Raw genomic sequence first — 26,835 nt, forward strand, 5'->3', positions numbered from 1 at the left:
TTCCCTGGAGAAGCCAGTCCCTCATGGGCGTCTTCATCTGCGGTCTCTGCAATTGAGACTGGGGGAATTCTGGTCTCCGGCGGGGGACTCTCCCCTGTTTATGGTCCCACTGTCTTTGAAAGAGAGAGGACCTTCGTTGGTGGTTGGACGACCAGAATCTATTGAAGGGCGTCCCTTTGCGCTCTCTCCCTCCGGACTTCCTTCTGTTCACGGACGCCTCCCTCACAGGTTGGGGCGCGCACTTAGGCGGCCTCATCGCTTCAGGGGTTTGGGGTTTAGAGGACAAGCAGCAGCATATCAATGTCTTGGAGTTGAAGGCGGCTTTCCTGTGTCTGAAGGAGTTTTGGGGGATGGTAGAGGGTGCACTGAAGAAGATGAAGAATGGGAAGGCAACCGGACCAGACATGATCCCGGTGGAGGCATGGAAAGCATTAGGAGATGAAGGAGTGGATATACTGTACGATCTTATGATAAAGATTCTTGAACAGGAAAAGATACCAAATGAGTGGCGTGGGAGTATATTGATCCCAATTTTTAAAGGGAAAGGCGATGTCCAAGAGTGTGGTAATTATAGGGGCATTAAATTGATGTCCCACACTTTGAAGATACTGGAAAGGATGATAGATGCTAGACTGAGAGAAGAAGTACAAATAGGTAAAGAGCAGATGGGATTTATGAAGGGAAGGGGAACAACAGATGGTATATTTTGTCTGAGGCAAATAATAGAGAAATTTGGGGAAAGACAAAGGGACCTACATATGGTATTCATTGACCTTGAAAAGGCTTATGACCGAGTCCCGAGACAAGAGGTATGGAGGAGCCTGAGGGAGAAGATGGTGCCAGAGAAGTATGTGCGATTGATACAAGAGATGTACCGGAATGTATTTACCAGAGTGAGGAGCAGTGTTGGGGAGACAGAAGGTTTTGAGGTGAGAGTAGGATTACACCAGGGGTCGGCTCTGAGCCCATTTATCTTTAACATAGTGATGGATGTTATAATAGGAAGGAAGTAAGGGAGACAGTACCATGGAACATATTGTATGCGGATGATATTGTTTCTGTGTGCAGAGAGCAGGGAAGATCTGGAAAATGAAATTGGAAAGATGGAGACAAGTACTGGAGGACAGAGGAATGAGAATAAGTAGATCCAAGACAGAATATGTGTGTACCACCACTGAGGGGGATGATAGAGAAAGTATTCAGCTTGGTGGAGAGCAAATAAGGAGAGTTGATAAGTTTAAGTATTTGGGGATCTTTTCGTTAACGCTGGAGGAAGTATAAGGAAGAAGAAGTAAAACATCGGGTACAGGCAGGCTGGAACAACTGGAGAGCGGCCTCGGGAGTTTCTTTGTGACAAAAGAGTGCGCTTAGGTTCAAAAGGAAAATTTCACAAGACGGTGTGTAAGAACAGCAATGCTGTATGGTACGGAAACAGCAAGCATGAGAAAAGCAGAGCAGAAGAAGATGGATGTGGCAGAAATGAGAATGCTTAGGTGGATGTCTGGGGTAACAAGAGTGGATAGGATCAGAAATGACTACATAAGGGGGTCAACTAAGGTGGTGGAAGTATACAAAGAAAGTGCAGGAGGGGAGGCTGAGATGGTATGGACACCTGTTGAGGAGAGATGAGGACCACGCTGGGAGACATATATGGGGGTGGAGGTGCAAGGAAGAAGAAAAAGAGGGAGACCAAGAAAGAGATGGGAGGACTGTGTGAGAGGAGGACTTAAATGGGAGGGGAATGGATGAGGCAGAAGCACAGATAGAAATAGATGGAAACGGCTCATCCGAAACGGCGACCCCATATAAAAATGGGAACAAGCTGGGAAGAAGAAGAAGTAGAGGGTCACTGTCGTTCTCATGTCGGACAACAACCACGGTGCGGTAAGCCTACGTGAACAAAACAGGGGAGGCTTAGTTTCTCAGGCAGCTTCATGCCTTGACCGTCGAGCTTCACCAGTGGGCAATTAGCAATTCGGTAGAGCTTTCAGCCAGTTATATCCCAGGGAAACGGAACGTGGTCACAGACAAACTCGGTCACCGGGATCAGATCTTAGGTAGAGAGTGGTCCCTTCATCAAGTGGTGGTGGACAGGCTTTTCCAGATTTTGGGGAGACCCGTGCTGGACCTTTTGGCGACACGTTACAACAGGAAGCTGGAAGTGTTCTGCTCAGTGGTCCCAGATCCCTTGGCATTGGCAGAAGATGCATTCCAACATCCCTGGGACAACCTGGAGGTGTATGCTTTCCCTCTGTTTTGTTTGATTCGTCAGGTTCTGAACAGGCTGTTGGGTTCACAGGGTCTCAGAATGACTCTGGTGGCCCCTCTGTGGCACTCAGGCGGAATGGTTTCCAGATCTGCTATCGTTGTTGTCGGAGATTCCGAGGGAGATTCCGCCTTGGTGGCATCTCCTGTGTCAGCCCCATGCAGAAAGTTTCCACTAGTCAATAGATTCCCTGTCTCTTCACGGTTGGAGGCTATCAACTATCTCCTCCGAGAGAGAAGCTTTTCTCAGAAGTCAGCTGGGCACATGTCTAGCAGTCTTAGGAAGTCAACCTCTGCGGTTTACCAAGGCAAATGGGCGATCTACTGTGATTGGTGTCGTAAACAGGGTTTTTCTCCACTCGCGACCTCTATTCAGCGAATAGCAGACTTTTTAACCTTCCTCAGAGACGAGAAATGTTTGTCTGTGTCTGCTATTAGAGGCTACAGGGCGGTTCTGAGTTTGGTGTTACGCCTGAAGGGTATCGACGTCTCCTCTTCCTGGGAACTTTCCCTGCTAGTTAAGGGGTTTGAGCAGTTGTCTTCCTAGAGAGCTCAAGCCTCCAACGTGGGATGTTTCCCTGGTGCTTAAGAGCTTGTCTTAGAGCCCATATGAGCCCTTGCGCCGCTCATCTGATAGGAACCTGACACTTAAGACAGTTTTCCTTTTGGCTTTGGCATCTTCCAAAAGGGTAGGAGAGCTTCATGGTCTGAGTTATGAGGCGAAGCACACCAGGGGTTGGAAGTCAGTGCCCTTCGAATTTGTTCCGGAGTTCGTGGCCAAGACCCAAAATCCCTCGATGCATGATGACAGGTTCACTTCGTTCTCCATTCCCTCACTGACTGACTTTGTGGGTGGTGATGCTCAAGCGCTTTTGTTGTGCTCTGTCCGGGCCCTGCGTTACTATCTTAAAAGGACTCGGCACCTTAGACCTGGCTGCCTCAGGCATTTTGTCAGTACAGGCTACGAAGAAAGAGGTGTCTAAGAATACTATCTCTTTTTGGATATGGGAAGTCATCAGATAGACATACTTGACTCTTGACGATTCCATCGCCACGTCTGTGCAGGCTAGAGCACATGACGTTAGGGGTATTGGTCCCTCTCTGGCTTTCAAAAAGAACTTGGCTGTACATAGAGTGCTGAGTGCTGGTACTTGGTTACACCAGTCCACGTTCACCTCTTTCTATCTTAAGGATGTTGCCCACAGATCTATGGACACATTTTCCCTGGGTCCTGTGGTGGCTGCCCAACAGGTTGTGTAACTCATAGTTGCCCTTAATGGGGCACCTTTGTATCTTACCTAAGATGATTGTGTGGATGAGAGAATGAGTGAGTTGGCTTGCCTCCTTTCTCTTGTACCTTTCCTTCTTCCTTTGAGCGGTTTAAGGAATTGACACGTTATTTGCTCGACTGGTCTGATACAGGTGAGTGAGGTAGTCATACTTGTAGTGTGGTCGTGCAGTATTCAGTATCTTACCCACTATTTAGCAGCATAGGCTCCGCTCCTGGGCAAGGAGGAGTCTGGAGTACTACAAACCCAAACCCTAGTGCACTGGTTTGTTTTTTGGACAGTCACAGTTTTTCTTTGGTTCCCTATACAATGGTTATCCCATATATCATTGTATGTCTCTCAGGTTCTGAGTGGTTAGATTTTAGTGTATCTAGCTTCTCAATGGGCTTCAGTCCCTCTCTAAGAACTATTTCTTTTGAGAGCTCGACTGGCGGGTAGGCCCTCAGCCAGTCTAGGATGTCTTATACCTCCCTCCAAGTATGAGTCTATCCTATTGTTAAGACCGAGGGTTTGTTTGCGTATGAACAAATGACAAATTTTCCAGACAATTTGTATTTTTCATAGCTACAAACCTGAAGTCTTAACGTTATACTGCCCGCCTCTAGCCGCCCCTCTTTTTGTTCAGTCATCCTGAGTTGGGAAAGACTGGCGTAGATGTTCGGAGTTTGACCACTCTTCACCCGATCTACGCATACGTTGCCAGATACCACAAGATTCCTTGCTTTCATCTACTTCTTTACCAGATCCAGCTAGGCGCTAGAAATTATCCTATTGTTAAGACCTCAGGTTTGTAGCTATGAAAAATACAAATTGTCGTAGAAATTTTTCATTTTAAGAAAAAAATTTTTCATGTTCACTTCTTGAATTGTGCTTCTCTGTTAATTTCACCCATATACATACTATCCTGGTAACAAACAAGAGTTTTCAAGTTCAGTAGATTATGTATGTATGGGGTTTAATTTTTTGTAATGGACAGAGCTAATTGGTACTTCTTTCAAGACCTGTATTTACTCTGACAAGATAAATAGATATTTTTATATGGAATTTTATGATTAGTAATTTTGTATATTAAGTATCAGTCTTTTTCACAGAAAGCACTATTCAATTATTCTGAGCTCCTTTTTCAAATTACATACATTTTAATTTTGTATTCTGAGGTTTTCTTATTTTAATATTTGTATTTCATATCATTTTGTGGTGCTAAGTCTGCCAAAAATGGATGAATTTATTTTTGAACTTAAGTTGCTGACAACTTGAGAATTATTAATCTTATATCCTTTTCTAATTTTATATTACAGTAGGATATTTACCTTGCATAATACAGAATTTTGCTGTGTCAACATGGAACTTTAGTGATTTTGGGGTATTTCTGTGTGATAACTTCTTAAGTGTTATTTGGGTAATTTCAGACTTTTTATTTGTCATAAATAAAGATGAATGGTCAGATCTGAGAAGGGCAAAACTGCAATTTATTCTGATTAACATTTGCTAAATAAGTATTAATATAAAACCCATGCCATAATTTAATGAGAGTCATTTTATTATGTATAACATTACAGTGTGTTCCTGATTAAATAAATGATGTTAATGATAAAACCTATAGTATTTCCAAAATGATCAGAGCTCTCTGGTGGGGTGCTGGGTCCTCCACCCACGTGTTTAATCTCCACATATCTGCAAAATTTATAACAGAGATAAAACCATTTCTCCCATTACAGATATCAAATATCATCATTAACATTATGCAGAATTCTAAATCAATTATACATAGTTTCACAACTGATAAAGATTTTTATGCAATAACAAGAAAAAGGGTCAGATTTTCTATCAACATGCATCTTATTTTGGTGCTGTTGCCAATATTTCAGACAGTTCCATGTGTGTTTAAATCCACAGATAAGTGGCTTAGATTCTCTCCAGGGGACACTTTTGCTGGTCACTACATGTCTGGAGGCAGTTCTCCTTTCTACAATATCTTTGATTTCCTAGTATTGTTGGTATTAAGAATTAATTGAGGCTGGAGCGAGGGAAATATGAAATAAAGCATAACACAGTAGGTTTGACAAGTGAGAAAATAAACAATCGTATACAGACAGATGTCTCTCTCTCTCTCTCTCTCTGTGACAAAATAGATAGGAAACAATGACTGAATATTGCTTGAATATGATATGGCAAAGTTTTGGCCTGACTGAAGTGTGGACTGACTTTGACACCGACTTACAAGTCATTCCTGGTCATCTCACAACCATGAATAGACATAAACTTCACAGCCGAGAAAAGGCAGTCATATACAAAATAAATAGGTATTTTCTATAGGAAAAGGCAAAAGGAGGGCCTATGTTATCCCTTAAAAAATCTCTCGCTTGAACAGCTGTAAGATTTAGAAGAGAGAGAGATCGAGAGCAGGGCCAAATAGGAAGGAGATTAAAGTACCTGGAAATGAAAAGCCCCTATAATCTTATAATTATAGCCTCGGGGTTTGTCTCAGACATTCAAAGGTCTGTAACACATGGGTCAGTTGTTGTTTTTGTAAAATTGGCAACAGGGCAGAACTTTAAACACCACACCAGAGAGCTCTCGCCGTGGTGGCAAGACTATATTGTAAATTAAAACTGACAAACTCAGGAACTGCAGATAATGAATGTATTTACCTTATTTGTTCTGGTACGATATACAAACCATCGGTCCTTTTACAATAGGAAGGTAACTAGCGGCAGCTGGACGGTTGTAAGCTTCGAACAAGTGAGTTCGGTAGTTAACTGCTTGTCTGACAGTGCGCGCGCCGCGTGCCTGGGAGGTGAAGAACCACTTTTGCTTTCGGCAGTGTGGTGTGAGGACGTGTTGGCCATCGCTCTCTGCCCGCTTCATCGTCGTATTGCTTTGGATTTATAGTGAATTTTTCAACTTGGTTTGTCAGTGTTTGAAAGTGAATTGTAAGTATGTACCATCTTTTTCATCTTTTATTACATTGATTTTATGGATCATCGGACATGGAGCTATCCCCGCGCCCCCATCAACAACCTGGGAGTGGAGGGCCGCAATGTGGGGTCTTCCGCTCTTTTCCGAAGATTGATCCTCATTTGCGCTCGGTGCTGAGGGCATGAATGCTCTCGGCCCGAGCCTTGTATTTTTGTGTGATAGTGTGAAAGTGAAAATTGTAAGTACAGTATTCTTTTTCATTTTCATTTAATATCATGCCCTTTGCGCTTGGTGCTGAGGGCGCGAATGCTCTCGGCCCGAGCCATGTATTTTTTTATGTGAGTGAAAGAGAAAATTGTAAGTGGCAGTATTCTTTTTCATTTTCATTTATTATTTCATTATGGATCAAGGGCGAGGGGGGACCCCCCTCCTAACTTCCGACTATTGCTTCCTCAGAGCTCCTGCGGCGGGGGACTACCTTTGGCCAGGTGTGGATGTCGCTGGGACTTCAGGGCCCCCCCCCCCCCCCCACGGCCGAGCTGGCCAAGGCTGGGCTGCTACCCAGCATCTGGCGGGAGCTGTGCTGGTCACCCATGGAGCGGACGGAACAGCATCGCTTCCTGGTGTGACTGCATGAAGGGATAGGTGATTGAGAAGGTGACTGGCCTTCTCTTCCCCATCTTTTTTCTCTCCCTCTACCTGTGGGCAGGGACGCGGTAGTCACTACGCTGGGCAGGAGGCGTTGCAGGTAGGCTACACGACCGAGCCCCATCCTATCCCTTTCATTAGGGATAGGAGTGAATATCCACCACTTCCCCCAACAAGGGGGAGAAGTGGAAGCCAACAAGAGACAAACCCATAACTTTATGTTGCCTCTTGCAACAGGAACAAGTTCTTGCTTGCTAGTTTTAAGAGATACACTTGCCTCTCTCTTATTACTTGGGTCCAGAGGTCTGACCATTGATCCTGCGGTACATACCCTGATCAATTGGGCAGAAGCTAGGATACCTCCCTCACTCTTACGACCAGGGAGGCAATCCAAGGTTGGGCGAACACCAGTCTGTTCTCAAAGACTCAGATTCCTCCCACCAAGAAGTGAGTCTTCCTATTGTAAAAGGACCGATGGTTTGTATATCGTACCAGAACAAAATGGACAATTTGTAGAAAAATTGGCATTTTTCCAAACTAATACAAAAACCTTGGAGGTCCTTTTACATATAGTCCCATCTCGTGCCACCCCTCACTCTGCGTTTTTTCCTGGGCCTAAAGCAAGTGATTCTTCACCTCCCAGGCGCGTGGCGCGCGCACTGTCGGACAAGCAGTTAACTACCGAACTCCCTTGTTCGAAGCTTACGACCGTCCAGCTGCCGCTAGTTACCTTCCTATTGTTAAAGGACCTCAGGTTTGTATAGTTAGGAAAAATGCAATTTTCGACATTGTCAATTTTTATTCATAACTTTATACATTTATATATTTTAACATATTTGTCTTCTAAGGGTATGTAATGCATCGCCACCTTTTATTTATGAATTTTCAGTTTGAGATTCAAGTTATGTTGATGCATTACTGAGTATGTATACATATATTGAAAAGCAAAATTGATATTTAAGAATTTTTAGGTGTATTTTTGGGATGCTGTAAGTTGTAAGTTGAGGGCAGTAGTTTGGACTCACTTTATAGAGAGATATATATTTTCCTAATTTGTAGAATTCACGATTTTGTTAACTTAAACCTAACCTAGCTAGTGAAATTAATATGTTGACTCGATTCTCCTTATTTGTTAGTTTGTATCCAAATCATGGATGGATATTGAGTATTCATTGACTCTGTCTTTCAGAAATTAATGCTTTAAGGGGAAACATATGGTTCATTTTGTCAACGCATGAACTTATTGAAGTAGAGTTACTTTCATATCCATAGTGTTTTTATGTTGTATATGTATTTTATATTATTATCTTGGAATTCCTCCTTTTCAGGCAAACATTGCTCCAACAGGTGATATAACTTCCCTTGATGTATCAACTTCATCACAAGCAATTGTCATGGGGGACAACTGTGGATCATTGCATCTTTTTACATCTTGTACCAAGCCAGTCTTCAACAATTTTTCACAGGTATAAACTTAGTAACACTCACTTTATTCAGTAACACACTTTATTTAGTAACACACTTTATTTACTTATTTAGTAACACACTTTATTTCATTTACTACTGTGTAAAATTTTTTGTTTTGTTTAGAGAGGTCAGAGAATGGTTATTCTTAAAGTCTGTATGGACTGTTAAAAAAATAAGTCCTTGGAACGCAAAATCCCATCATTCATACAAGCGCAGATGTGGACAATTAGCTTAAAACAGATGACAGTCAAAACCTGGTGATCCATTTTTGCCTTAGTTCCCAGTTTTGCCATAATGAACTTTATCCTATTGTCCACTTCGACATATACTCTCCAAATCACCCCACCACATGCCATAGTCCACATGGTTTGATGTACTATGGTCCTGAGTAATCTCACTCGAGCTCTGTTCAATTCACTACATCAGGATTGTGACTATAAAGACAGTCTTTCTGTTGGCCTTGGCTTCCTCAAAGAAAGTTGGAGAGCTTCATGGCCAAGTTACGGTGCTAAAGTCACCAGGGGTAGGAGGTCTGTGGCCTTTGAATTTGTCCTGGAATTCGTAGCCAAGACTCAGAGCCCTCGGTTCATGATGGCAGATTTGCCTCATTTTCAATTCCCTGCCTGAATGAGTTTGTGGACAGCGATCTGCTGGAGTTTTTTACTTTGTCCTGTCAGAGCTCGTCACCTAAGGCATAGGTGTAGTAGACTTTTTGTTTGCACCGGCCAGTCCAGAGTGGAAGTTTCCAAGAACTCCATTTCATTCTGGCTGTGGGCAATTTCCTGAAGGACATTGCCCACAGGTCCTTGGATGCTTTTTCCTTGGGTCCAATATGGCTGCCCAGCAAGTTGTGTAGCTCATCCAGTGCCCCTAGCGGGACAGATTGTATCTTACCTAAGAAGATGGTGTGGAAGAGAGAATGGGTGAAATGGCTGGTTTCCTCCTTTCTCTTTTTGCCTTTCTTCTTCCTACAGGCGGATTGAAGAATAAGACATGTCATAAGCTGGAACTGGTCTGATACAGGTGAGTGTGGCAGCTATACTGGGTGTAGTTGTTTGGTTTGTTCTTAAACAATAAGCAAGTCTGCTTCTCAGTAGTAGTTACTCTTCTCTCTGACAAGGGAAGGGAGGAGTAGTAACAAATCCATGTGGCCTACATGGTTTGTTGCTTGAACAGACAGTTCTCTTTATCTTCTATGAATGCAATGAATCTGGACATGTCTCATTGTGTTTAATCCCAATGGGTTGGGTTTTTAGATACTCTCTTATCTATTCTCTCAAGGGCTAAAACCCCCTTCTTTAGAACTCTGTCTTCTAGGAAGGGTGGTCAGGTGGGTTGAACCCCCAACCGGCTCAGGGTACTTGTAACTCCCTCCCAGTAAAAGTCTATCATATTGTTAAGACTGAAGGTTTGTTCTGTGTATGAACAAATGACAAATTTTTAATCTATTTGTATTTTTCATAGCTAACAAACCTGAGGTCTTAATGTTAATTGCCCATCTCTAGCCGCCCCTCTCATATCCTGGGTTGGAAGAAAGACTGGTGTGTCACGAGGTTCCAAGCCCGGTCAGTGACCAGCATCCACCTCATATACACACTAGTTGCCAGATGCCACAGATTCCTTGCTTTACAATCTTTTATTGTTTTCAACTGGTTTCCAGCTGGTGACAGAAGATTATCCTATTGTTAAGACCTCAGGTTTGTTAGCTATGAAAAATACAAATTGATTGAAAATTTATTTTTTTTCAAGGGGATAGATGGTGTTCTGGGCTGCCTCACTCTACCCAACAGAGAGAAAGAAGATGGGCAACAGTTCAAGGTGGTGTAAATGTATGTCGTAAAAGAAGCACTTAAAAGTTTGTCATTGCCTTCCTCTTAGTTTAGTTCAGCAAGTTCTTTGTAAATTGCCTTACAAACTTCTACCGAGACAGGTTAGGGTCAAGTAGGTCACATACTCATGTTGTTTAGGTCAAAAGAAGACAACAAAATCAATAGGTCCTTTTATGACAACATTCTTTCCTCATGACGAAGTTAGCCAGGAGCAAGATGATTCTCATGATATAGAGAATGGAAGCTGTGATCAGGGAATGAATTAACTTCCTGGTTTTGGTTACCAAAGACTTACCCTCCTTAGCCACAAGTGAGCAGGTTTTGTTTAGGCTATCTAATTGGTGATCAACAGGAACCTCTTCATCAAATAGATTTTGGTGTGGAACAGTAAAAGAAAACAGAGTAAAAGGAGGTAATCATCCAGGCTATGTTCTTTGTGTAAGACAGCACAAGCAGTATTCAAGTGGTCATGAATCCTATACAAATTGCATAGTGTATAGTCTCAGTCTGGAGATTTAAAGTATAGTGGTACCTCAAGATACGAAAAGCTCAACTTACGAAAAACTCGAGATACGAAAGCAAATACGAAAAATTTTACAGCTCTACATACAAAAATTGTTCAAGATACGAAAGGTTGTTGTTGTAAAGTCCGAGATTCGCCCGGACCACGATAACAATTTTGAAACTCGCCTCGCCGCCAAACTGAGTAGACTCGCCACCATCCTCCCGCTCTCCATTGGTTCCTGATGCTAGTCACCACCATGAGATCCTTCTCTCCTATTGATCAGCATCCCTCCCATGATGCATCTACGTAGCGGTGTGCTTCTTTGGCCACTGCACAGCATATCTGTATTGTACGCACGCGGTATTCGTTCGTTCCAACGATTTCGTTTATTAACGTAAATTCGTTAGTGATTTAGTTGTAGTATACTTTATCGTGTTGTGTGAGAACTTTAGTACATATGTATACGTACTACATAACATAATTACGCACAGTATATACATAGTTATGGGTCCCAAGAAAGTTGAAATTCACGGAAAGAAGAGGATACTCTCTTTGGAGACGAAGATGGCGATTATCAAGAAGTATGAAGCTGGTATGCGATTGAGTGTGATCGCCAAGGAATACGGCCGAAATCCGTCGACAATAGGCACCATCCTTAAGAAGAAGGATATCATCAAAGCAGCTACACCTTCCAAGGGCGTCACTATTTTGTCCAGCAAGAGGACCCACATTCACGATGAAATGGAAAGGCTGCTTCTTGTCTGGATAAAAGACAAAGAAATCGCTGGCGATATGATAACGGAGATGGCAATCTGCCAAAAGGCCAGCACTATTTTCGGCGATTTGATTGCCCAGGCTGAAGACGACGGAGGAGAAGGGACATAAACGCCAACCCCAGACTTCAAGGCTTCACATGGGTGGTTTGAGAAATTCCGCAAACGGACTGGCATCCATTCAGTGGTGCGGCATGGGGAGGCGGCCAGCTCGGACACGAAAGTGGCCGAAGCCTTTAAAAAGACGTTCGACGAGATGATGATCAATGAAGGCTACAGTTCTCAGCAAGTCTTCAACTGTGATGAGACTGGCCTTTTTTGGAAAAAAATGCCTCGTCGGACGTACATCACGCAGGAAGAGAAGAAGCTACCCAGGCATAAGCCTATGAAAGACAGGCTTACGCTTGCACTTTGTTCGAACGCCAGTGGGGATTGCAAGGTGAAGCCCCTACTTGTCTATCATTCGGAGACTCCTCGAGCCTTCAAGGCCCACAAAGTGCTTAAGGAGAAGCTTCCAGTGATGTAGAGGGCCAATGCAAAAGCCTGGGTAACAAGACTTTTGTTCACCGAGTGGGTAAATCTGTGTTTCGGCCCGACAGTGAAGAAATTCTTGGAAGAGAAGCGCCTCCCTCTGAAATGTCTGCTGGTGTTGGACAATGCCCTGCTCACCCACCCATCCTGGCCTCGAGGAAGATATCCTAGCGGAGTATGCATTTCTCAAGGTTCTTTATCTTCTGCCTAACACCACCCCTCTCCTCCAGCCCATGGACCAGCAAGTGATATCGAACTTCAAGAAGCTGTATATGAAATATCTTTTTCAAGAGATGTTTTAACATCACCGATACCACAAACCTCCCCTTGCGTGAATTTTGGAAGGAGCATTTCGATGTTGTGATATGCATGCGACTCATCAACCAAGCTTGGCAGGAGGTTTCGAGGTGAACCTTGAATTCCTCGTGGAGGAAACTCTGGCCTGATGCCTTATCTGCCCGAGACTTCGAGGGATTCGACATGGGCGAAGCTGGTGCTGCAGATTCAGAAAAAGTTGACGATCCTGAAACTGTTTCGCAACCAGATCTTGACGAGATCGTTGCACTTGGCAAGTCCATGGGGCTGGTCGTCGATGAGGACGACATCAATGACCTTCTCGAGGAGCACCAAGAGGAGCTTACGACGGATGACCTAAAGGAGTTGGAGGCATGCAACATAATGTTGTTCAAGAGGAGTTCTCTAGCAGCAGCGAGGAGGACGACGACTCTATGACAACGGCAGAAATTAACCCTCTTACGCCTAAGTCCTAAAAACCAAAACGTCTCCCGTATGCTGAGGCGGGTTTGGAGTGAGCGTGGAAGCGGAAAAAATAATTTTTTCAAAAAATCACAGCGCGCTTAGTTTTCAAGATTAAGAGTTTATTTTTGGCTCCTTTTTTTTTGTCATTGCCTGAAGTTTAGTATGCAACCATCCGAAATGAAATGAAAAAAAATATCATTATCATATATAATAATGCGATATGGTAGCGGCAAAAAAAAATTCATACATAATTGTATTCAAATCGAGCTGTCCGAAAAACGGTTAAAGCTAACGAGTTACATTTTTTTGTTGTATTGTACACTAAATTGCAATCATTTTGATATATAACACATTGTAAAATGATCAAAGCAAAACAGAAAAAATACTATCACAAAAGGATGCATGAATTCGTAACACGCGGACGTAAAAAAATTCACCATAAATCTAAATACTGTTCTAGAGACTTCCAATTTGTTTCAAAATGAAGACAAATGATTGAATATTACAATATTGTAAGAGTTTTAGCTTAGAATTGGAGTTTTCGACCATTTCGGACGAGTTAAATTTGACCGAATGTCGAAATTTTCTTATATATATTTATTTATATGCAAATATTGCAAAAATGAGAAAAGCTACAAATTTCAAATATTTTTATTTGTATTCTTCATGAATTTGTGCACATTTTCATATATAAAACTCTATAAAACGCCTAATATGCGACGTACGCATTTCGGAGATTTGCGGCCGCGAATCAGCGCGCGGAGGGAAAGAAAGTTTTTTTTTTTTAATTCGCCATAAATCTAAATATTGTGCTAGACACTTTGAATATGTTTCAAAATGAAGATAAATGACTGCATATTACTAGATTGTAAGAGTTTTAGCTTACAATTGCGTTTTTTTACTATTTCGGTAGTCAAAGTTATCGAACGTTGTTTTTTTCTATTTATCGTGATTTATATGCAAATATTTCAAAAAAGAGAAAAGCTACAACCTTCAATCATTTATTGTTGTATTCTACATGAAATTGCACACATTTTCATATAAATAACTTTATGTAACGGCTAATTTAAAATCTGCAAACATTTCGACAATCGCACGAAAAAATTTCTGAATTTTTTCGGAAAAGTTACCGCGCGGACGTAAGGAAAATGTTTTTTTTCGAAGGTTGAAATTTTTGCACTTGTCGTCATTTATATGAAAAATATTTCAAAAACTGGATATAAGCTACAACCATGGGTTGTTTTAGTTGTATTGTGCATGAAATTGCGCACATTTCCATATATAAAAAACTTTATGTAACGGCAAATTTAAAATGGTGCAAACATTAGGACAAATCGCACGAAAAAATTTATCGGAAGAGTTTACACGCGGACGTAAGGAAAAAGTTTTTTCATAAATTCACCATAAATTGAAATATTGTGCTAGAGACGTCCAATTTGTTGCAAAATGAAGGCAAATGATTGAATATTACTAGAATATAAGAGTTTTAGCTTACAATTGCGTTTTTCGACCATTTCGGTAGAGTCAAATTTGACCGAAGGTTGAAATTTTGGCACTCATCGTTATTTATATGAAAATATTTCAAAACTGATAAAAGCTACAATCATGAGGTTTTTTTTTTTATTCTACATGAAATTGCGCACATTTTCATATATAATACTCCATGTAACGGATAATTTAAAACGATGTAAAAATTATGTCAAAGGGACGAAATAATTTTTGAGATGTCACTGATACTTTTTAGTGCGATAAGATAGAAATTCGCGCTTGCGCAATGATTGTAAACAAAACAATTCCTTGATTCATGAACTCCCAGCATCCCCCAAGGTGCGTGATTCAAAAGTTTTTGGCTGGTAGGCCTATAAGTATTTTTCCGCGAATTTAAAAAAAAACTTTTTTGCGTCGACGTATAATAGTACGTCCAATCGGCACGCGGGAGACATTTTGACTCGACGTTTAATACGTCCAATCGTCGTAAGAGGGTTAAGGATGCTCTAGCTGCTTTTCATAAGGTGCAATCATTCGTAGAAAAGAGACACCCCGAAAAGGCTTACACAGGTCGTATGCTTGCACAGTTCGATGAAGTTTGCCTGAGTTGTTTCAGGAACATTGTCAAAAGTAGGCAGAAGCAACCTTCCTTGGATAGTTATTTTTTAAAGAGGCCTTTAGTATGAGTAGTAAGCAAAAGGGAAGAACCAAGCGATACTAAAAAACAGAAAGTTGAAAGTGGTGAAGTTGAAATTTTGTTTAAAAAAAAAAAAAAAAAACAAAAAAAAAAAAAAAAAAAACGTAAAGTATAAAAAAGTAAAAAAAAAATGTAAAAATAAAAAAAAGACATTTTCATACAATCAACTTACCTGTCAGATATATACTTAGCTAAGACTCCGTCGTCCCCGACAGAAATTCAAATTTCGCGTGAGGCCACTCGCTACAGGTAGGTCAGGTGATCTACCGGCTTGCCCTGGGCGGCAGGACTAGGAACCATTCCCGTTTTCTATCATATTTTCTCTGTCGCCGGTGGTATCAACATTGTTGTTATTACCTCCTGACTTAGATTCTTATTTCAACCTTTTGATCATCGTTTCTCGGCTTTTTGGTGACGTATCTGGATCGTGGTTTTTGGCATTCGCTACTGTGGACTGAATTTGGACTTGCTTTTTTATTTTTCTTGTATGTCTGACTCAAATGTGAGTGTGAGAATGTGTGTGAATGTAGGCTGCAGGGTGAGGATACCGAAGGCTTCGGTTGATCCTCACACTGTATGTCGTAAATGTAGGGGGTTTGAATGTTCTTCTACTAATACCTGTCATGAATGTGAGGGGTTAAATGCAGAAGAATGAAGACTCTAACTCTTATTTGAGGAAGTTAGAGAGGGATAGGGTTAGACGTTTGAAGAGTGTGAATACAAGGCCTATTGAGCCTTTTATTGACCCTATATCTAACCTTGATGATTTTGATTCTCCCTCTGTGTCGAATTCACAAGCTTTACGTTCAGAATTGGCCTCTGAAATCGCCGATCTGAAGGCTACTATCCATAAGATGAAGTCCAAAATGGCGGTCTTACAAGGTAAGGATAGTGAAAGTGAAATGTTCAGTGAAGTGAGTGCTCCCAGTGTTGTGGAGGGGGCGTTTGATCGTCCCTGCGACGCTCCCAGGCCTAGACCTCTTCCAAGCTCCCATGCCCAGAGGAGAAGGAAAGTCGAAAGCCTTAAGGAGGTCGTGGGGAATCCCCAACGGTCAGACGTCCCTTCAGCAGGCTCTGTTTCGCTTCAGGCTGCTCAGGGCCGCTATAGAAAAAGCGTCCTGCGAGAGTGTTTCTCCTTCCTCTCTTCTCCTTCACCTAAACGAGGGTGGAAGGATTCGGACCTTTCTAGGCCACTGAAACGGCATTTTGAGAGAACCTGATTTGAATTCAAGCCCGGAGCGCTTCTCAGATGAAGCTCCCTCTTCTATCAAAAAGGCGAAGGTTGCGTCAACGTCTCCCTACATGGACGTAGCGGACCGCTTGCCTTCGACTTCTCCCCCCATTGAAGATGTCGTGGGAGAAGCTTCAAGGAAAATTCTCCTTGCTGTACAAGAACAGCTAGCCTCGTTGGTGGGAGTTTTGGCGAGAGATCCTCCTCGTAAGAAGGACATTTCTCTTCCGATCGAAAAGTCTCGTCCTCTCTCTCCTGCCAAACGCGAGGCGTCTTTCAGACATGAAGCTTCGTCTTCCAAACATGCTGAAGAAGTTTTGCTTTCTAGATCGAGATCGAGAGAGCCATATTTCAGAGATGTGACGCCAGATAGACGTGAGGCGTCTTACAGGTGCGAGGCGTCATACAGAGCGTCATATAAGCGCGAGGCGCCAGCCAAGGTTTTGGCGCCAGCCAGGACGCCAGGTGAGAGCGAGACGTCTTCCAGGTGCGAGGAGTCATCCAGACGTCAGGAGTCATCCAAACGCGAGGCGTCAGCCAGGACGCTCGGCGGACGAGAGGCGTCATCCAAGCGCGAGGCGTCATCCTTTTATGGGGAGAAGCCTAGGCTTTTGGCGCCAGCCAAGAGGGAAGCTCTCACAAAGCTCAAACTTTGAAGAGGAGGGATTATCATTCCCTTCGTTAGTCTCCTATTAGGAGTTTGTCTCCCCCAGAGGAAAGATGTCCTGATTTGTCTATGGAGTCTCCTCTAGACCCCGAGTTGGAGGAAAACTCGGAAGACGAGAATCGTGGAAGAGAAGGACTATCAAGCTATAAAGTCTTGACAGCCCTGCTTCTTGAAGAATACGAAGACGCTTTATCCCCTGCCGCTCCTCCTTCTCCACGCTCTCTGTTCTCGAGCGCAAAGGCGAAGAAGTCTTCATTTTTTCTAAGAATGAAGCCCACCATTTCTATGAAGAGGGCTCTTCAGTCTTTGAATTCGTGGATGGATTCAAAGAAGGAGTTGGTCAGAACGGTCTTCTGCATGCCCCCAGTGAGACTCGCTGGTAAACGGGGCATTTGGTATCAGACGGGAGAGAATATGGGTATTTCTCTTCCGTCTTCGGCTGAAGCGGACTTTTCGACTTTAGTCGATGCGTCAAGAAGACAAGGATTGAACTCTGCCCGTGTGACTTGGGGCATTTCAGAACTGGATCATCTTCTCAAGGGACTCTAACATGTATTAGAAGTTTTCAACTTCTTAGGTTGGTCCCTTGGGGTGATGTCCAAGAAGGCCCATGATTCTGAATGACTCGACCCAGAAGTTCTCCTGTGTATTCTGTCATGTATCGACAAGGCGGTACAGGATGGCTCGTTTGAGATCTCCTTTTTATTTGGAGCGGGACTTCTTAAGAAGAGGACAGTCTTCAGTGCTTTTTTGACTAAAGCAGTCTCCCACTCTCAAAGGGCAGCACTGTTGTACTCTCCCTTATCGGACTTTTTGTTTCCTTCTCAGTTAGTGAAAGACATTTCCCGTTCATTAACTAAGGCGACTCAAGACCCTCTTACCCAGTCATCAAGGAAGAAGAGACCTGCGACTGCGGTGGAAAAGAAAGGACCGAGGTGGCCCTACCTCCAGAGCACCCTCAAGAAGGAAGGCTCCTGAGAAGAGAGGTAGGTCTGCCTTCCGTCCCTTTAAGAAGGGAAAGTGATGCTTCTCTCCTCCAAACACCAGTAGGTGCCAGGCTCCTGGGATTTGTGGAGTCCTGGGCACGTATCAACACAGACGCCTCATCAATGTCTGTGATAAGAAAGGTATCTTATCCCTTTCCTGGACGTCCTCCCCTGACTTCAACTCCGCGGGAACTGTCAGCCAAGTACAAGGATCCTGTGCTGAGGATACTCTTCGACTGATGGTGATCAGATGTGGGACAAGAGAGCGATAGAACTAGTACTGGATCAAAACTCCCCGGGGTTTTACAATCGCCTTTTTCTGGTTGCGAAGGCCTCGGGGGGGCTGGAGGCCGGTATTAGACGTCAGCACGCTGAACAAATTTGTTCAGAAGGAGAAGTTCTCTATGGAGACTTCGGCCTCAGTCCTTGCGGCTATGCGCCAAGGAGATTGGATGGTGTCTCTGGATCTCCAGGACGCCTATTTTCACGTCCCAATCCACCCTTCATCGAAGAAGTACTTCCGTTTCATGACGGGGGGAAGGATCTTTCAGTTCAGAGCCTTGTGTTTCGGCCTTTCCACAGCTCCTTAGGTCTTCACAAGCCTGATGAAGAATGTGGCGAGGTTTCTTCACCTCAAAGGTGTAAATATCTCTCGGTATCTGTATCTGGACGACTGCTCATCAGGGCCAGATCAGAGAGACAGTGTTTGGAGGCGGACCTTACGTTGACACTAAACCTGATCAGATCGTTGGGATTACTCGTAAACCTCGAGAAGTCACAGCTGACCCCCAGACAGAACTTAGTCTATCTGGGGATTCAGATGGATTCTCGGGGTTTTCGAGTATTTCCTTCGCAAGAGAGAATCGCAAAAGGCTTGCAGAAAGTCTCTCTCTTCTTAGGGAAGGAACAGACTTCGGCGAGGAATGGGCTGAGCCTTCTAGGGACCCTTTCCTCGCTCGAACAGTTCTTCCCGTAGGAAGACTTCATTTTACGTCACTTTCAATTCTTCCTCAAGAGGTCTTGGAGTTGGAAGACCCGGACATCTTTCAGACGCCTTTCCCATTCCGGTGGAGATGAAGCCGCACTTGGAATGGTGGTTGCCCCCGGCCCCCCTGAAGGAGAACAAGGGAGGGATCCTCCCTGAAAATCCAGAACCCAAGCCTAGTGTTGTACCCCGAGCGTCGGAGAAAGGTTGGGGAGCAACATTAGGCTCGAAGGAAGTGTCAGGCTCCTGGGAAGCAGCGCAGGTGTCTTGGCACATAAACTGCAAAGAGCTCTTCACCGTACACCTGGCTCTGAAGAGTCTAGAACCTCTTGTGTCAAACAAAGTAGTTCAAGTAAATGTGGACAACACCACAGCACTTGCCTACATTCGGAAACAAGGAGGGACTCACTCCTTGTTCCTCTACGAACTTGCAAGAGATCTTCTGCTTTGGACGTCCCAGAGGAACATCTCCCTGCTTACAAGGTTCATTCAGGGAGAAAGGAATGTAAGGGCGGACAGACTCAGCAGGAGGAACCAGGTCCTTCACACAGAGTGGACCCTACACAAAGATGTGTGTCAAGATCTCTGGTCTCTTTGGGGGACCCCTCATGTGGATCTCTTCGCCACGTCCCCTCTCCAAAAAGGCTGGAAGTCTTTTTGCTCGGTCGTTGGGGAAAGACCCCAGAGCTCTGATAGTCGACGCCTTCCTACTAGACTGGTCTCACGTAGACGTCTACGCTTTTCCTCCTTTCAAAATCCTGGGACTAGTTCTGAAAAAATTTGTGGCTTCAAAGGGAACGAGGATGACCTTGATAGCCCCCTTTTGGCCGGCACAAAGATTGTTCACGGAGGTGGTGGAGTGGACGGTAGATTTTCCCAGATCCCTCCCAAGAAGGCGGATTTCTCAAACAACCCACACTTCCAGAGGTATCATCAAAACCCTCCCCGCTCTCGCTCTGACTGCCTTTCGACTATTGAAAGACTCGTCAGAGCGAGAGGGTTTTTCTCGTAAGTTGCAAGCGCGCGATCGCGAGAGCCCGCAGAGCCTCCACTAGACAAGTATATCAGTCCAAGTGGGAGGTTTTTAGAAGGTGCAAATCTAAGAAGTTGTCCTCCTCCACTACCTCTGTAGCGGAAATTGCTGATTTCCTGCTGTTCCTGAGAGAAGAATCTCATCTATCTGTATCCACAATAAAGGGATACAGAAGTATGCTTTCGGCAGTCTTCAGGAATAGAGGATTAGATCTGGCAGATAACAAGGATCTCCACGATCTCATAAGATCCTTTGAGACTACGAAGTCTAAGGAACCGGTTCCTCCTAACTGGAACCTAGATGTAGTACTCAAATTCCTGTCATCCGAAAGGTTCGAACCTCCTCATCTGGCGTCGTTTCGAGACATCACTAGGAAATGCTTATTCCTATTATCTTTAGCTACAGCAAAGAGAATTAGTGAAATACATGCTCTGGAGGATAGAGTAGGATTCAAGGGGGACTCAGCTATTTGCTCGTTTAAAACCTTGTTTTTAGCTAAAAACGAGAATCCCACGAATCCCTGGCTAAGTCCTTCGAGGTTAAAGGCTTATCGAGTCTCGTAGGCAGAGAAGCAGAGAGGTCTCTATGTCCTGTAAGAGCTCTAAAGTTCTACCGTTCAGAGAAAACACCAGATGGGGGGCTCTAGACAAGGTCTTTGGTGCGGCGGTAAAAAGATCCCATAAGACTGATGTCCAAGAATGCTCTTGCATTCTTGTGAGAAAAGTCATTACCAGACGCGCATAAGATCTGTCCTGACGAAGAGTTTCGACTGTTGAGAGTGAAAGCTCATGAAGTGAGAGCAGTAGCGACGTCTCTCTCGTTTCAAAAGAATATGTCAATTAAAAACATCTTGGATACGACATTTTTGGAGATGCAACTCAGTATTTGCATCTCATTACTTGAGAGACGTTCGTGGTGACCTATGAGAAATGTTTTCTCTAGGTCCTTTCGTGTCTGCGGATACGATCCTGGGTATGGGAGCCAACACCAATCCTTAAGTATATACTTACCTTCTTTTTAGATATGTTCTAGAGTCTCTTCTAACAAAAAGGGCTTGGTGTCGCACTGGTGGCCAGTCACTGTTGTTCAGTAAGAAACTCTTGTGATATCTTATTAGATGAGTATAAATTTTTTTTTGAAATTTATGTATGTGTGCGTTTTGTGTTTTTTGAGTTATGGTTGTTGTGAAGAGTTCGGGGGATAACTCGGAACAATCTATATTACTAACGTGGTTAGGATCAGGTGGTCGGGATTGGTTGTATGCTCCTTCACAAGGTGTATTGTCATATAAGTGGATCAGCACCCATTGACAGAGTCCTTTCAGGCTCTGGCGAGTGAGCGGATAAGACCCCATCGGCAGAACCACAAGAACTCTTGGCCATAGATCATATATCTCGCTAAAGTTTCTTGAGGTGATGCAGACTACTGGGCAACACCCACGAAGTCTACCACCTATCAGGTAGGAACCAAGGTTTTATTTATACCTACAACATATGTTGTTTACCTGTCTATTCCATAAGTAGCTGTCTCTTACCCTCCACCAAAGGGTGCCAATCAGCTAAGTATATATCTGACAGGTAAGTTGATTGTATGAAAATGATATTGTTATGATACAATAAAGTTTCATGCATACTTACCTGGCAGATATATACGATTATGGCCCACCCAGCCTCCCCGCAGGAGACAGGTGGAAGAGAGAAAATATGATAGAAAACGGGAATGGTTCCTAGTCCTGCTGCCCAGGGCAGGCCGGTAGATGACCTGACCTACCTGTAGCGAGTGGCGCGAAATTTGAATTTCTGTCGGGACGACGGAGTCTTAGCTACGTATATATCTGCCAGGTAAATATGTATGAAAAACTTTATTGTATCATAACAATATCATTTTTTTTATTATTTTTTTTTATTTTAAGTTTTTTGTAAAGTTAAGTGTTACAGTTTTTGTTAATGTGTTTCGTAAAGTTTAGTTTATGTTTTCCTTACATTTTTTTATGAGTTTCGTAAAGTTAAGTGTACATACGTATCTGCCATTTGTCCTCCTCTGTCGCCACTTTCGGAGATAGCCTCACTCGAAAGGTAAGCTTCCACATTTTACTACATACCTATGTATGTACATACAGTATTTCTTGTATACCATTTACACTAATACACTTTATTTACAGGTATATTAGCAGTACGTATTAAGTTAGGTATTGAATGGTCCAAATTGTTGTAGTATTTCATTGTTTATAGGTCAATTTAGCTATATTATGAAATTTACTGGGGTGTTTTTGGAGGGCTTGGAACAGCGAAGGCCGCCTCGGAACGGATTAATTTCGTATCTTGAGGTACTACTGTATTGCAATATGCAAAACAGTAAGGAGGGTAGTGACTACCCATCAGGGATTCATAGGCATGCATGCAGTCAGAGCTGCTGTTTTCTTTCTTCTATCTTCAAGACTTCAGAGTGTATCTGTCTGGGTATATTCAGATCCAGAATAAGAGTATTCATTGATTGGTTTGTTACAATTCCTTATAGTTCGAGAACTTCCCAAGTGGTTGGCTTTTTTGCTTTCCAGGGCTATAAAAAACTTGGACATAAGTCCTTATGCTTAATGGATTGAGAAGTGAAGGTCCTAGTTGGGTTGTGCTTTAATTTTTTTGTTTTTTTAAAGAATCAGTAGGCTGTTTATAGGCTAAATTGAAATGGTTTACATATGAAAGTCTTCAAGGATAATTACAATAGTTGCTTTGTTAAGTTAAAAAAAATTTGAATGTTGCATCATTAGACAGGTGAATGAACAAGTATGAGATCCTTAACCTCATCTAGTCAAATATATTATAGCTCTGTGACATACATTTTTTTCCTCAAACCTCCCACATGTCCTATATCATACCTACATAATTTGGGCATTAGAGGCACTGAGCTGTCTTGGAACTAAACTTTTATGTATAATGTCACAAGAATAATGTTTTTTGTTCATATGCCTTATTCTTAAGTAAATATAATAATAATAATAATAATAATAAAAAAAAACTCGTATGCTGATGGTCATGTGTGAATTGGGGATAATTTCAAGTTTCTTTTGACTGAGGTGAGATAAGTGATGCTAAATGAGGTAAGTAATCTAGTTATTGGTATTTAGATATTACTAGTTTCTTCTATCATTATTCTTTTTTTAATTATGTAATATTATCTCAGCATTGTATCATGGAGATGCAAAAAACAAAGTAGATTAATCAAGTTTCACCAATGATGGAAAAAGAAGTAAGGAAATAGGTTCGAAAGTAGTGTTAATAGACTTTTCCCATATGGAATAAAACTTACGTCTTAAGCAGGAGCAGGTCAATTGATATAAGAAATACCAAGCTAGGGCAATATTCTAGAAGTAAATAGTTTTGACTTACTAGGTCTTACAGTTTGTGTATTAGTGGTTTCGGCATACATAACATGTTTAACCATTAACCTGAAATGTACAGTGCATCGTAATGGCTGTATACAGTAAAGCAGCTGAATAGACCTGTGCCTCAAGTATGGAGTAGTTAAATGTTAATTGGATATCATTAGGACCTGTAGGGTGAAAGATTATGATTTCACTGGATCGAGGGGTGGTTAGGTTTAGAATAAAATAAAATTAATTGCCACTTAAGTGGCAATGAAGTGGATGAAATAAAGTATTTGTATCTAGCATATTTCGCGAGATCCATTTTTTCTAGTAATGTTGCACTTTTGAACAGCCATTCGTTTTTTTTTTTTTTTTTTTTTTTTTTTTTTTTTTTTTTTTTTTTTTCCATCTGCTGATACCCTTTTCCTTGAATGCCTCATCAGTTAGAAATAATACATGTGTACAGCTGTTTTCATACAATCAATTCCTGTCAGATATATACATAGCTAAGACTCCGTCATCCCCGACAGAAATTCAAATTTCGCGCCACTCGCACAGGTAGGTCCAGGTGATCTACCGGGCCTGTGCCCTGGGCGGCAGGACTAGGAACCATTCCCGTTTTCTAGCATATTTTCTCTGTCGCCGGTGGTATCAACATTGTTGTTACTACCTCCTGACTTAGATTCTTTTTTCAACCTTTTGATCATCGTTTCTCGGCTTTTTGGTGACGTATCGGGATCGTGGTTTTTGGCATTCGCTACTGTGGACTGAATTTGGACTTGCTTTTTTTATTTTTCTCAGTATGTCTGACTCAAATGTGAGTGTGAAGAAATGTGTGTGCAAATGTAGGCTGCAAGGTGAGATACCGAAGGCTTCGGTTGAATCCTCACACTGTATGTCGTAAATGTAGGGGGTTTGAATGTTCTTCTTCTAATACCTGTCATGAATGTGAGGGGTTTGAATGAATGCAGAAGAATGGAAGACTCTAACTTCTTATTTGAGGAAGTTAGAGAGGGATAGAGTTAGACGTTTGAAGAGTGTGAGTACAAGGCCTATTGAGCCTTTTATTGACCCTATCTCTAACCTTAATGATTTTGATTCTCCCTCTGTGTCGAATCATTCACAAGCTTTACTTTCAGAATCGGCCTCTGAAATCGCCGATCTGAAGGCTACTATCCATAAGATGAAGTCCAAAATGGCGGTCTTACAAGGTAAGGATAGTGAAAGTGAAGTGTTTAGTGAAGTGAGTGCTCCAGTGTTGTGGAGGGGGCGTTTGATCGTTTCTGCGACGCTCCCGGGCCTAGACCGCTTCCAAGCTCCCATGCCCAGAGGAGAAGGAAAGTCGAAAGCCTCAAGGAGGTCGTGGGGATTCCCCAACGGTCAGACGTCCCTTCAGCAGGCTCTGTTTCGCTTCAGGCTGCTCAGGACTGCTTTAGAAAAAGCGTCCTGCGAGAGTGTTTCTCTTCCCCTCCCTCTCCTTCACCTAAACGAGGGTGGAAGGATTCGGACCTTTCCAGGCCCCTGAAAAGGCATTATAGAGAACCTGATTTGAATTCAAGCCCGGAGCGCTTCTCAGATGAAGCTCCCTCTTCAATCAAAAAGGCGAAGGTTGCGTCAACGTCTCCCTACATGGACGTAGCGGATCGCTCGCCTTCGAATTCTCCTTCTCCTCCCATTGAAGAAGACGTGGGAGAAGCTTCAAGGAAAATTCTTCTTGCTGTCCAAGAGCAGCTAGCCTCATTGGTGGGAGTTTTGGCTAGAGATCCTCCTCGTAAGAAGGACGTTTCTCTTCCGATCAAGAAGTCTCGTCCTCTCCCCTGCCAAACGCGAGGCGTCTTTCAGACATGAAGCTTCGTCTTCCAAACAAGTAGAAGATTTTCTGTCTAGATCGAGATCGAGAGAGGCATATACCAGACGCGAAGCGCAAGACAAGACCCCAGCTAAACGTGAGGCGTCTTCCAGGCGCGAGGCGTCATACAGAGGCGTGGAATCAGCCAGACGCGAGACTCCAGCCAGGACTCATTCCGGACGTGAAGCGTCATCTATGCGCGAGGCGCCAGCCAAGTTTTTGGCGCCAGCCAGGACGCCAGTTGAGTGCGAGACGTCTTCCAGGCGCGAGGCGTCATCCAGACGTGAGGAGTCAGCCAAGCGCGAGGCGTCGGCCAGGACGCTCGGCAGACAAGAGGCGTCATCCAAGCGCGAGGCGTCATCCTTATATGAGGAGCCGCCTAAGCGTGTGGCGCCAGCCAAGCGGGAAGCTTCTCACAAAGCTCAAACTTTTATGAAGAGGAGAGATTATCACTCCCTTAGTCCCTCTCCTATCAGGAGTTTGTCTCCCCCAGAGGAAAGACGTCCTGATTTTCGACGGAGTCCTCCTCTAGACCCCAAGTTAGAGGAGAACTCAGAAGACGAGAATCGTGGAAGAGAAGGGACTGTCAAGCTACAAAGTCTTGACAGCCTGCTTCTTGAAGAATATGGAGACGCTTTAACCCCTGCCGCTCCTCCTTCTCGCGCTCTCTGTTTTCGAGTGCAAAGGCTAAGAAGTCTTTCGTCTTTTCTTAGAATGAAACCCACCATTCTATGAAGAGGGCTCTTCAGTCTTTGAATTCGTGGATGGATTCGAAGAAGGAAGCTGGTCAGGACGGTCTTCTGCATGCCCCCCAGCGAGACTCGCAAATGAAAAAAAAAAGGGGCATTTGGTATAAGACGGGAGAGAATATGGGCCTTTCTCTTCCGTCTTCGGTGAAGTGGACTTTTCGACGTTAGTCGATGCGTCGAGAAGACACGGTTTTGAACTCTGCCCGTGTGACTTGGGGCATTTCAGAACTGGATCATCTCCTCAAGGGGCTAATCCATGTATTGGAAGTTTTCAACTTCTTAGATTGGTCCCTTGGGGTAATGTCCAAGAAGGCGCATGATTCAGAAGGACTCGACCCAGAAGTTCTCCTTTGTATACTGTCGTGTATCGACAAAGGCGTGCAAGATGGCTCTTTTGAAATCTCATCTTTATTTTGGAGCGGGACTTCTTAAGAAGAGGACAGTCTTCAGTGCTTTTTTTGACCCAAAGCAGTCTCCCACTCTCAGAGATCAGCACTTTGTACTCTCCCTTATCAGACTTTTTGTTTCCTTCTCAGTTAGTGAAAGACATTCCCGATCATTAACTGAGAAGGCGACTCAAGACCTTCTTACTCAGTCATCAAAGAAGAAGAGACCTGCGACTGCGGTGGAAAAGAAAGGACCGAGTACTTCGGTTCAGCCCTTTCGAGGAGCCCCTACCTCCAGAGCACCCTCAAGAAGGAAGGCTCCTGAGAAGAGAGGTAGGTCTGCCTTCCATCCCTTTAAAAAGGGTAAATGATGCTTCTCTCTCCAAACACCAGTAGGTGCCAGGCTCTTGGAATT

The 26,835-nt window shown here is 43.3% G+C and overlaps 1 protein-coding gene across 1 annotated transcript in view; it reads left to right on the forward strand.

The window, feature by feature from the left end:
• Positions 1-26,835, forward strand: part of LOC135195402 (uncharacterized) — a 118,822-nt gene that overhangs the window by 57,842 nt on the left and 34,145 nt on the right. Inside the window, 1 exon segment of the mRNA XM_064221658.1 lies at positions 8,450-8,587. Within this exon segment, the coding sequence (XP_064077728.1) occupies positions 8,450-8,587 (138 nt within the window).

This window comes from Macrobrachium nipponense, chromosome 16, assembly GCF_015104395.2.
Source record: "Macrobrachium nipponense isolate FS-2020 chromosome 16, ASM1510439v2, whole genome shotgun sequence".
Classification (NCBI taxonomy): domain Eukaryota; kingdom Metazoa; phylum Arthropoda; class Malacostraca; order Decapoda; family Palaemonidae; genus Macrobrachium; species Macrobrachium nipponense.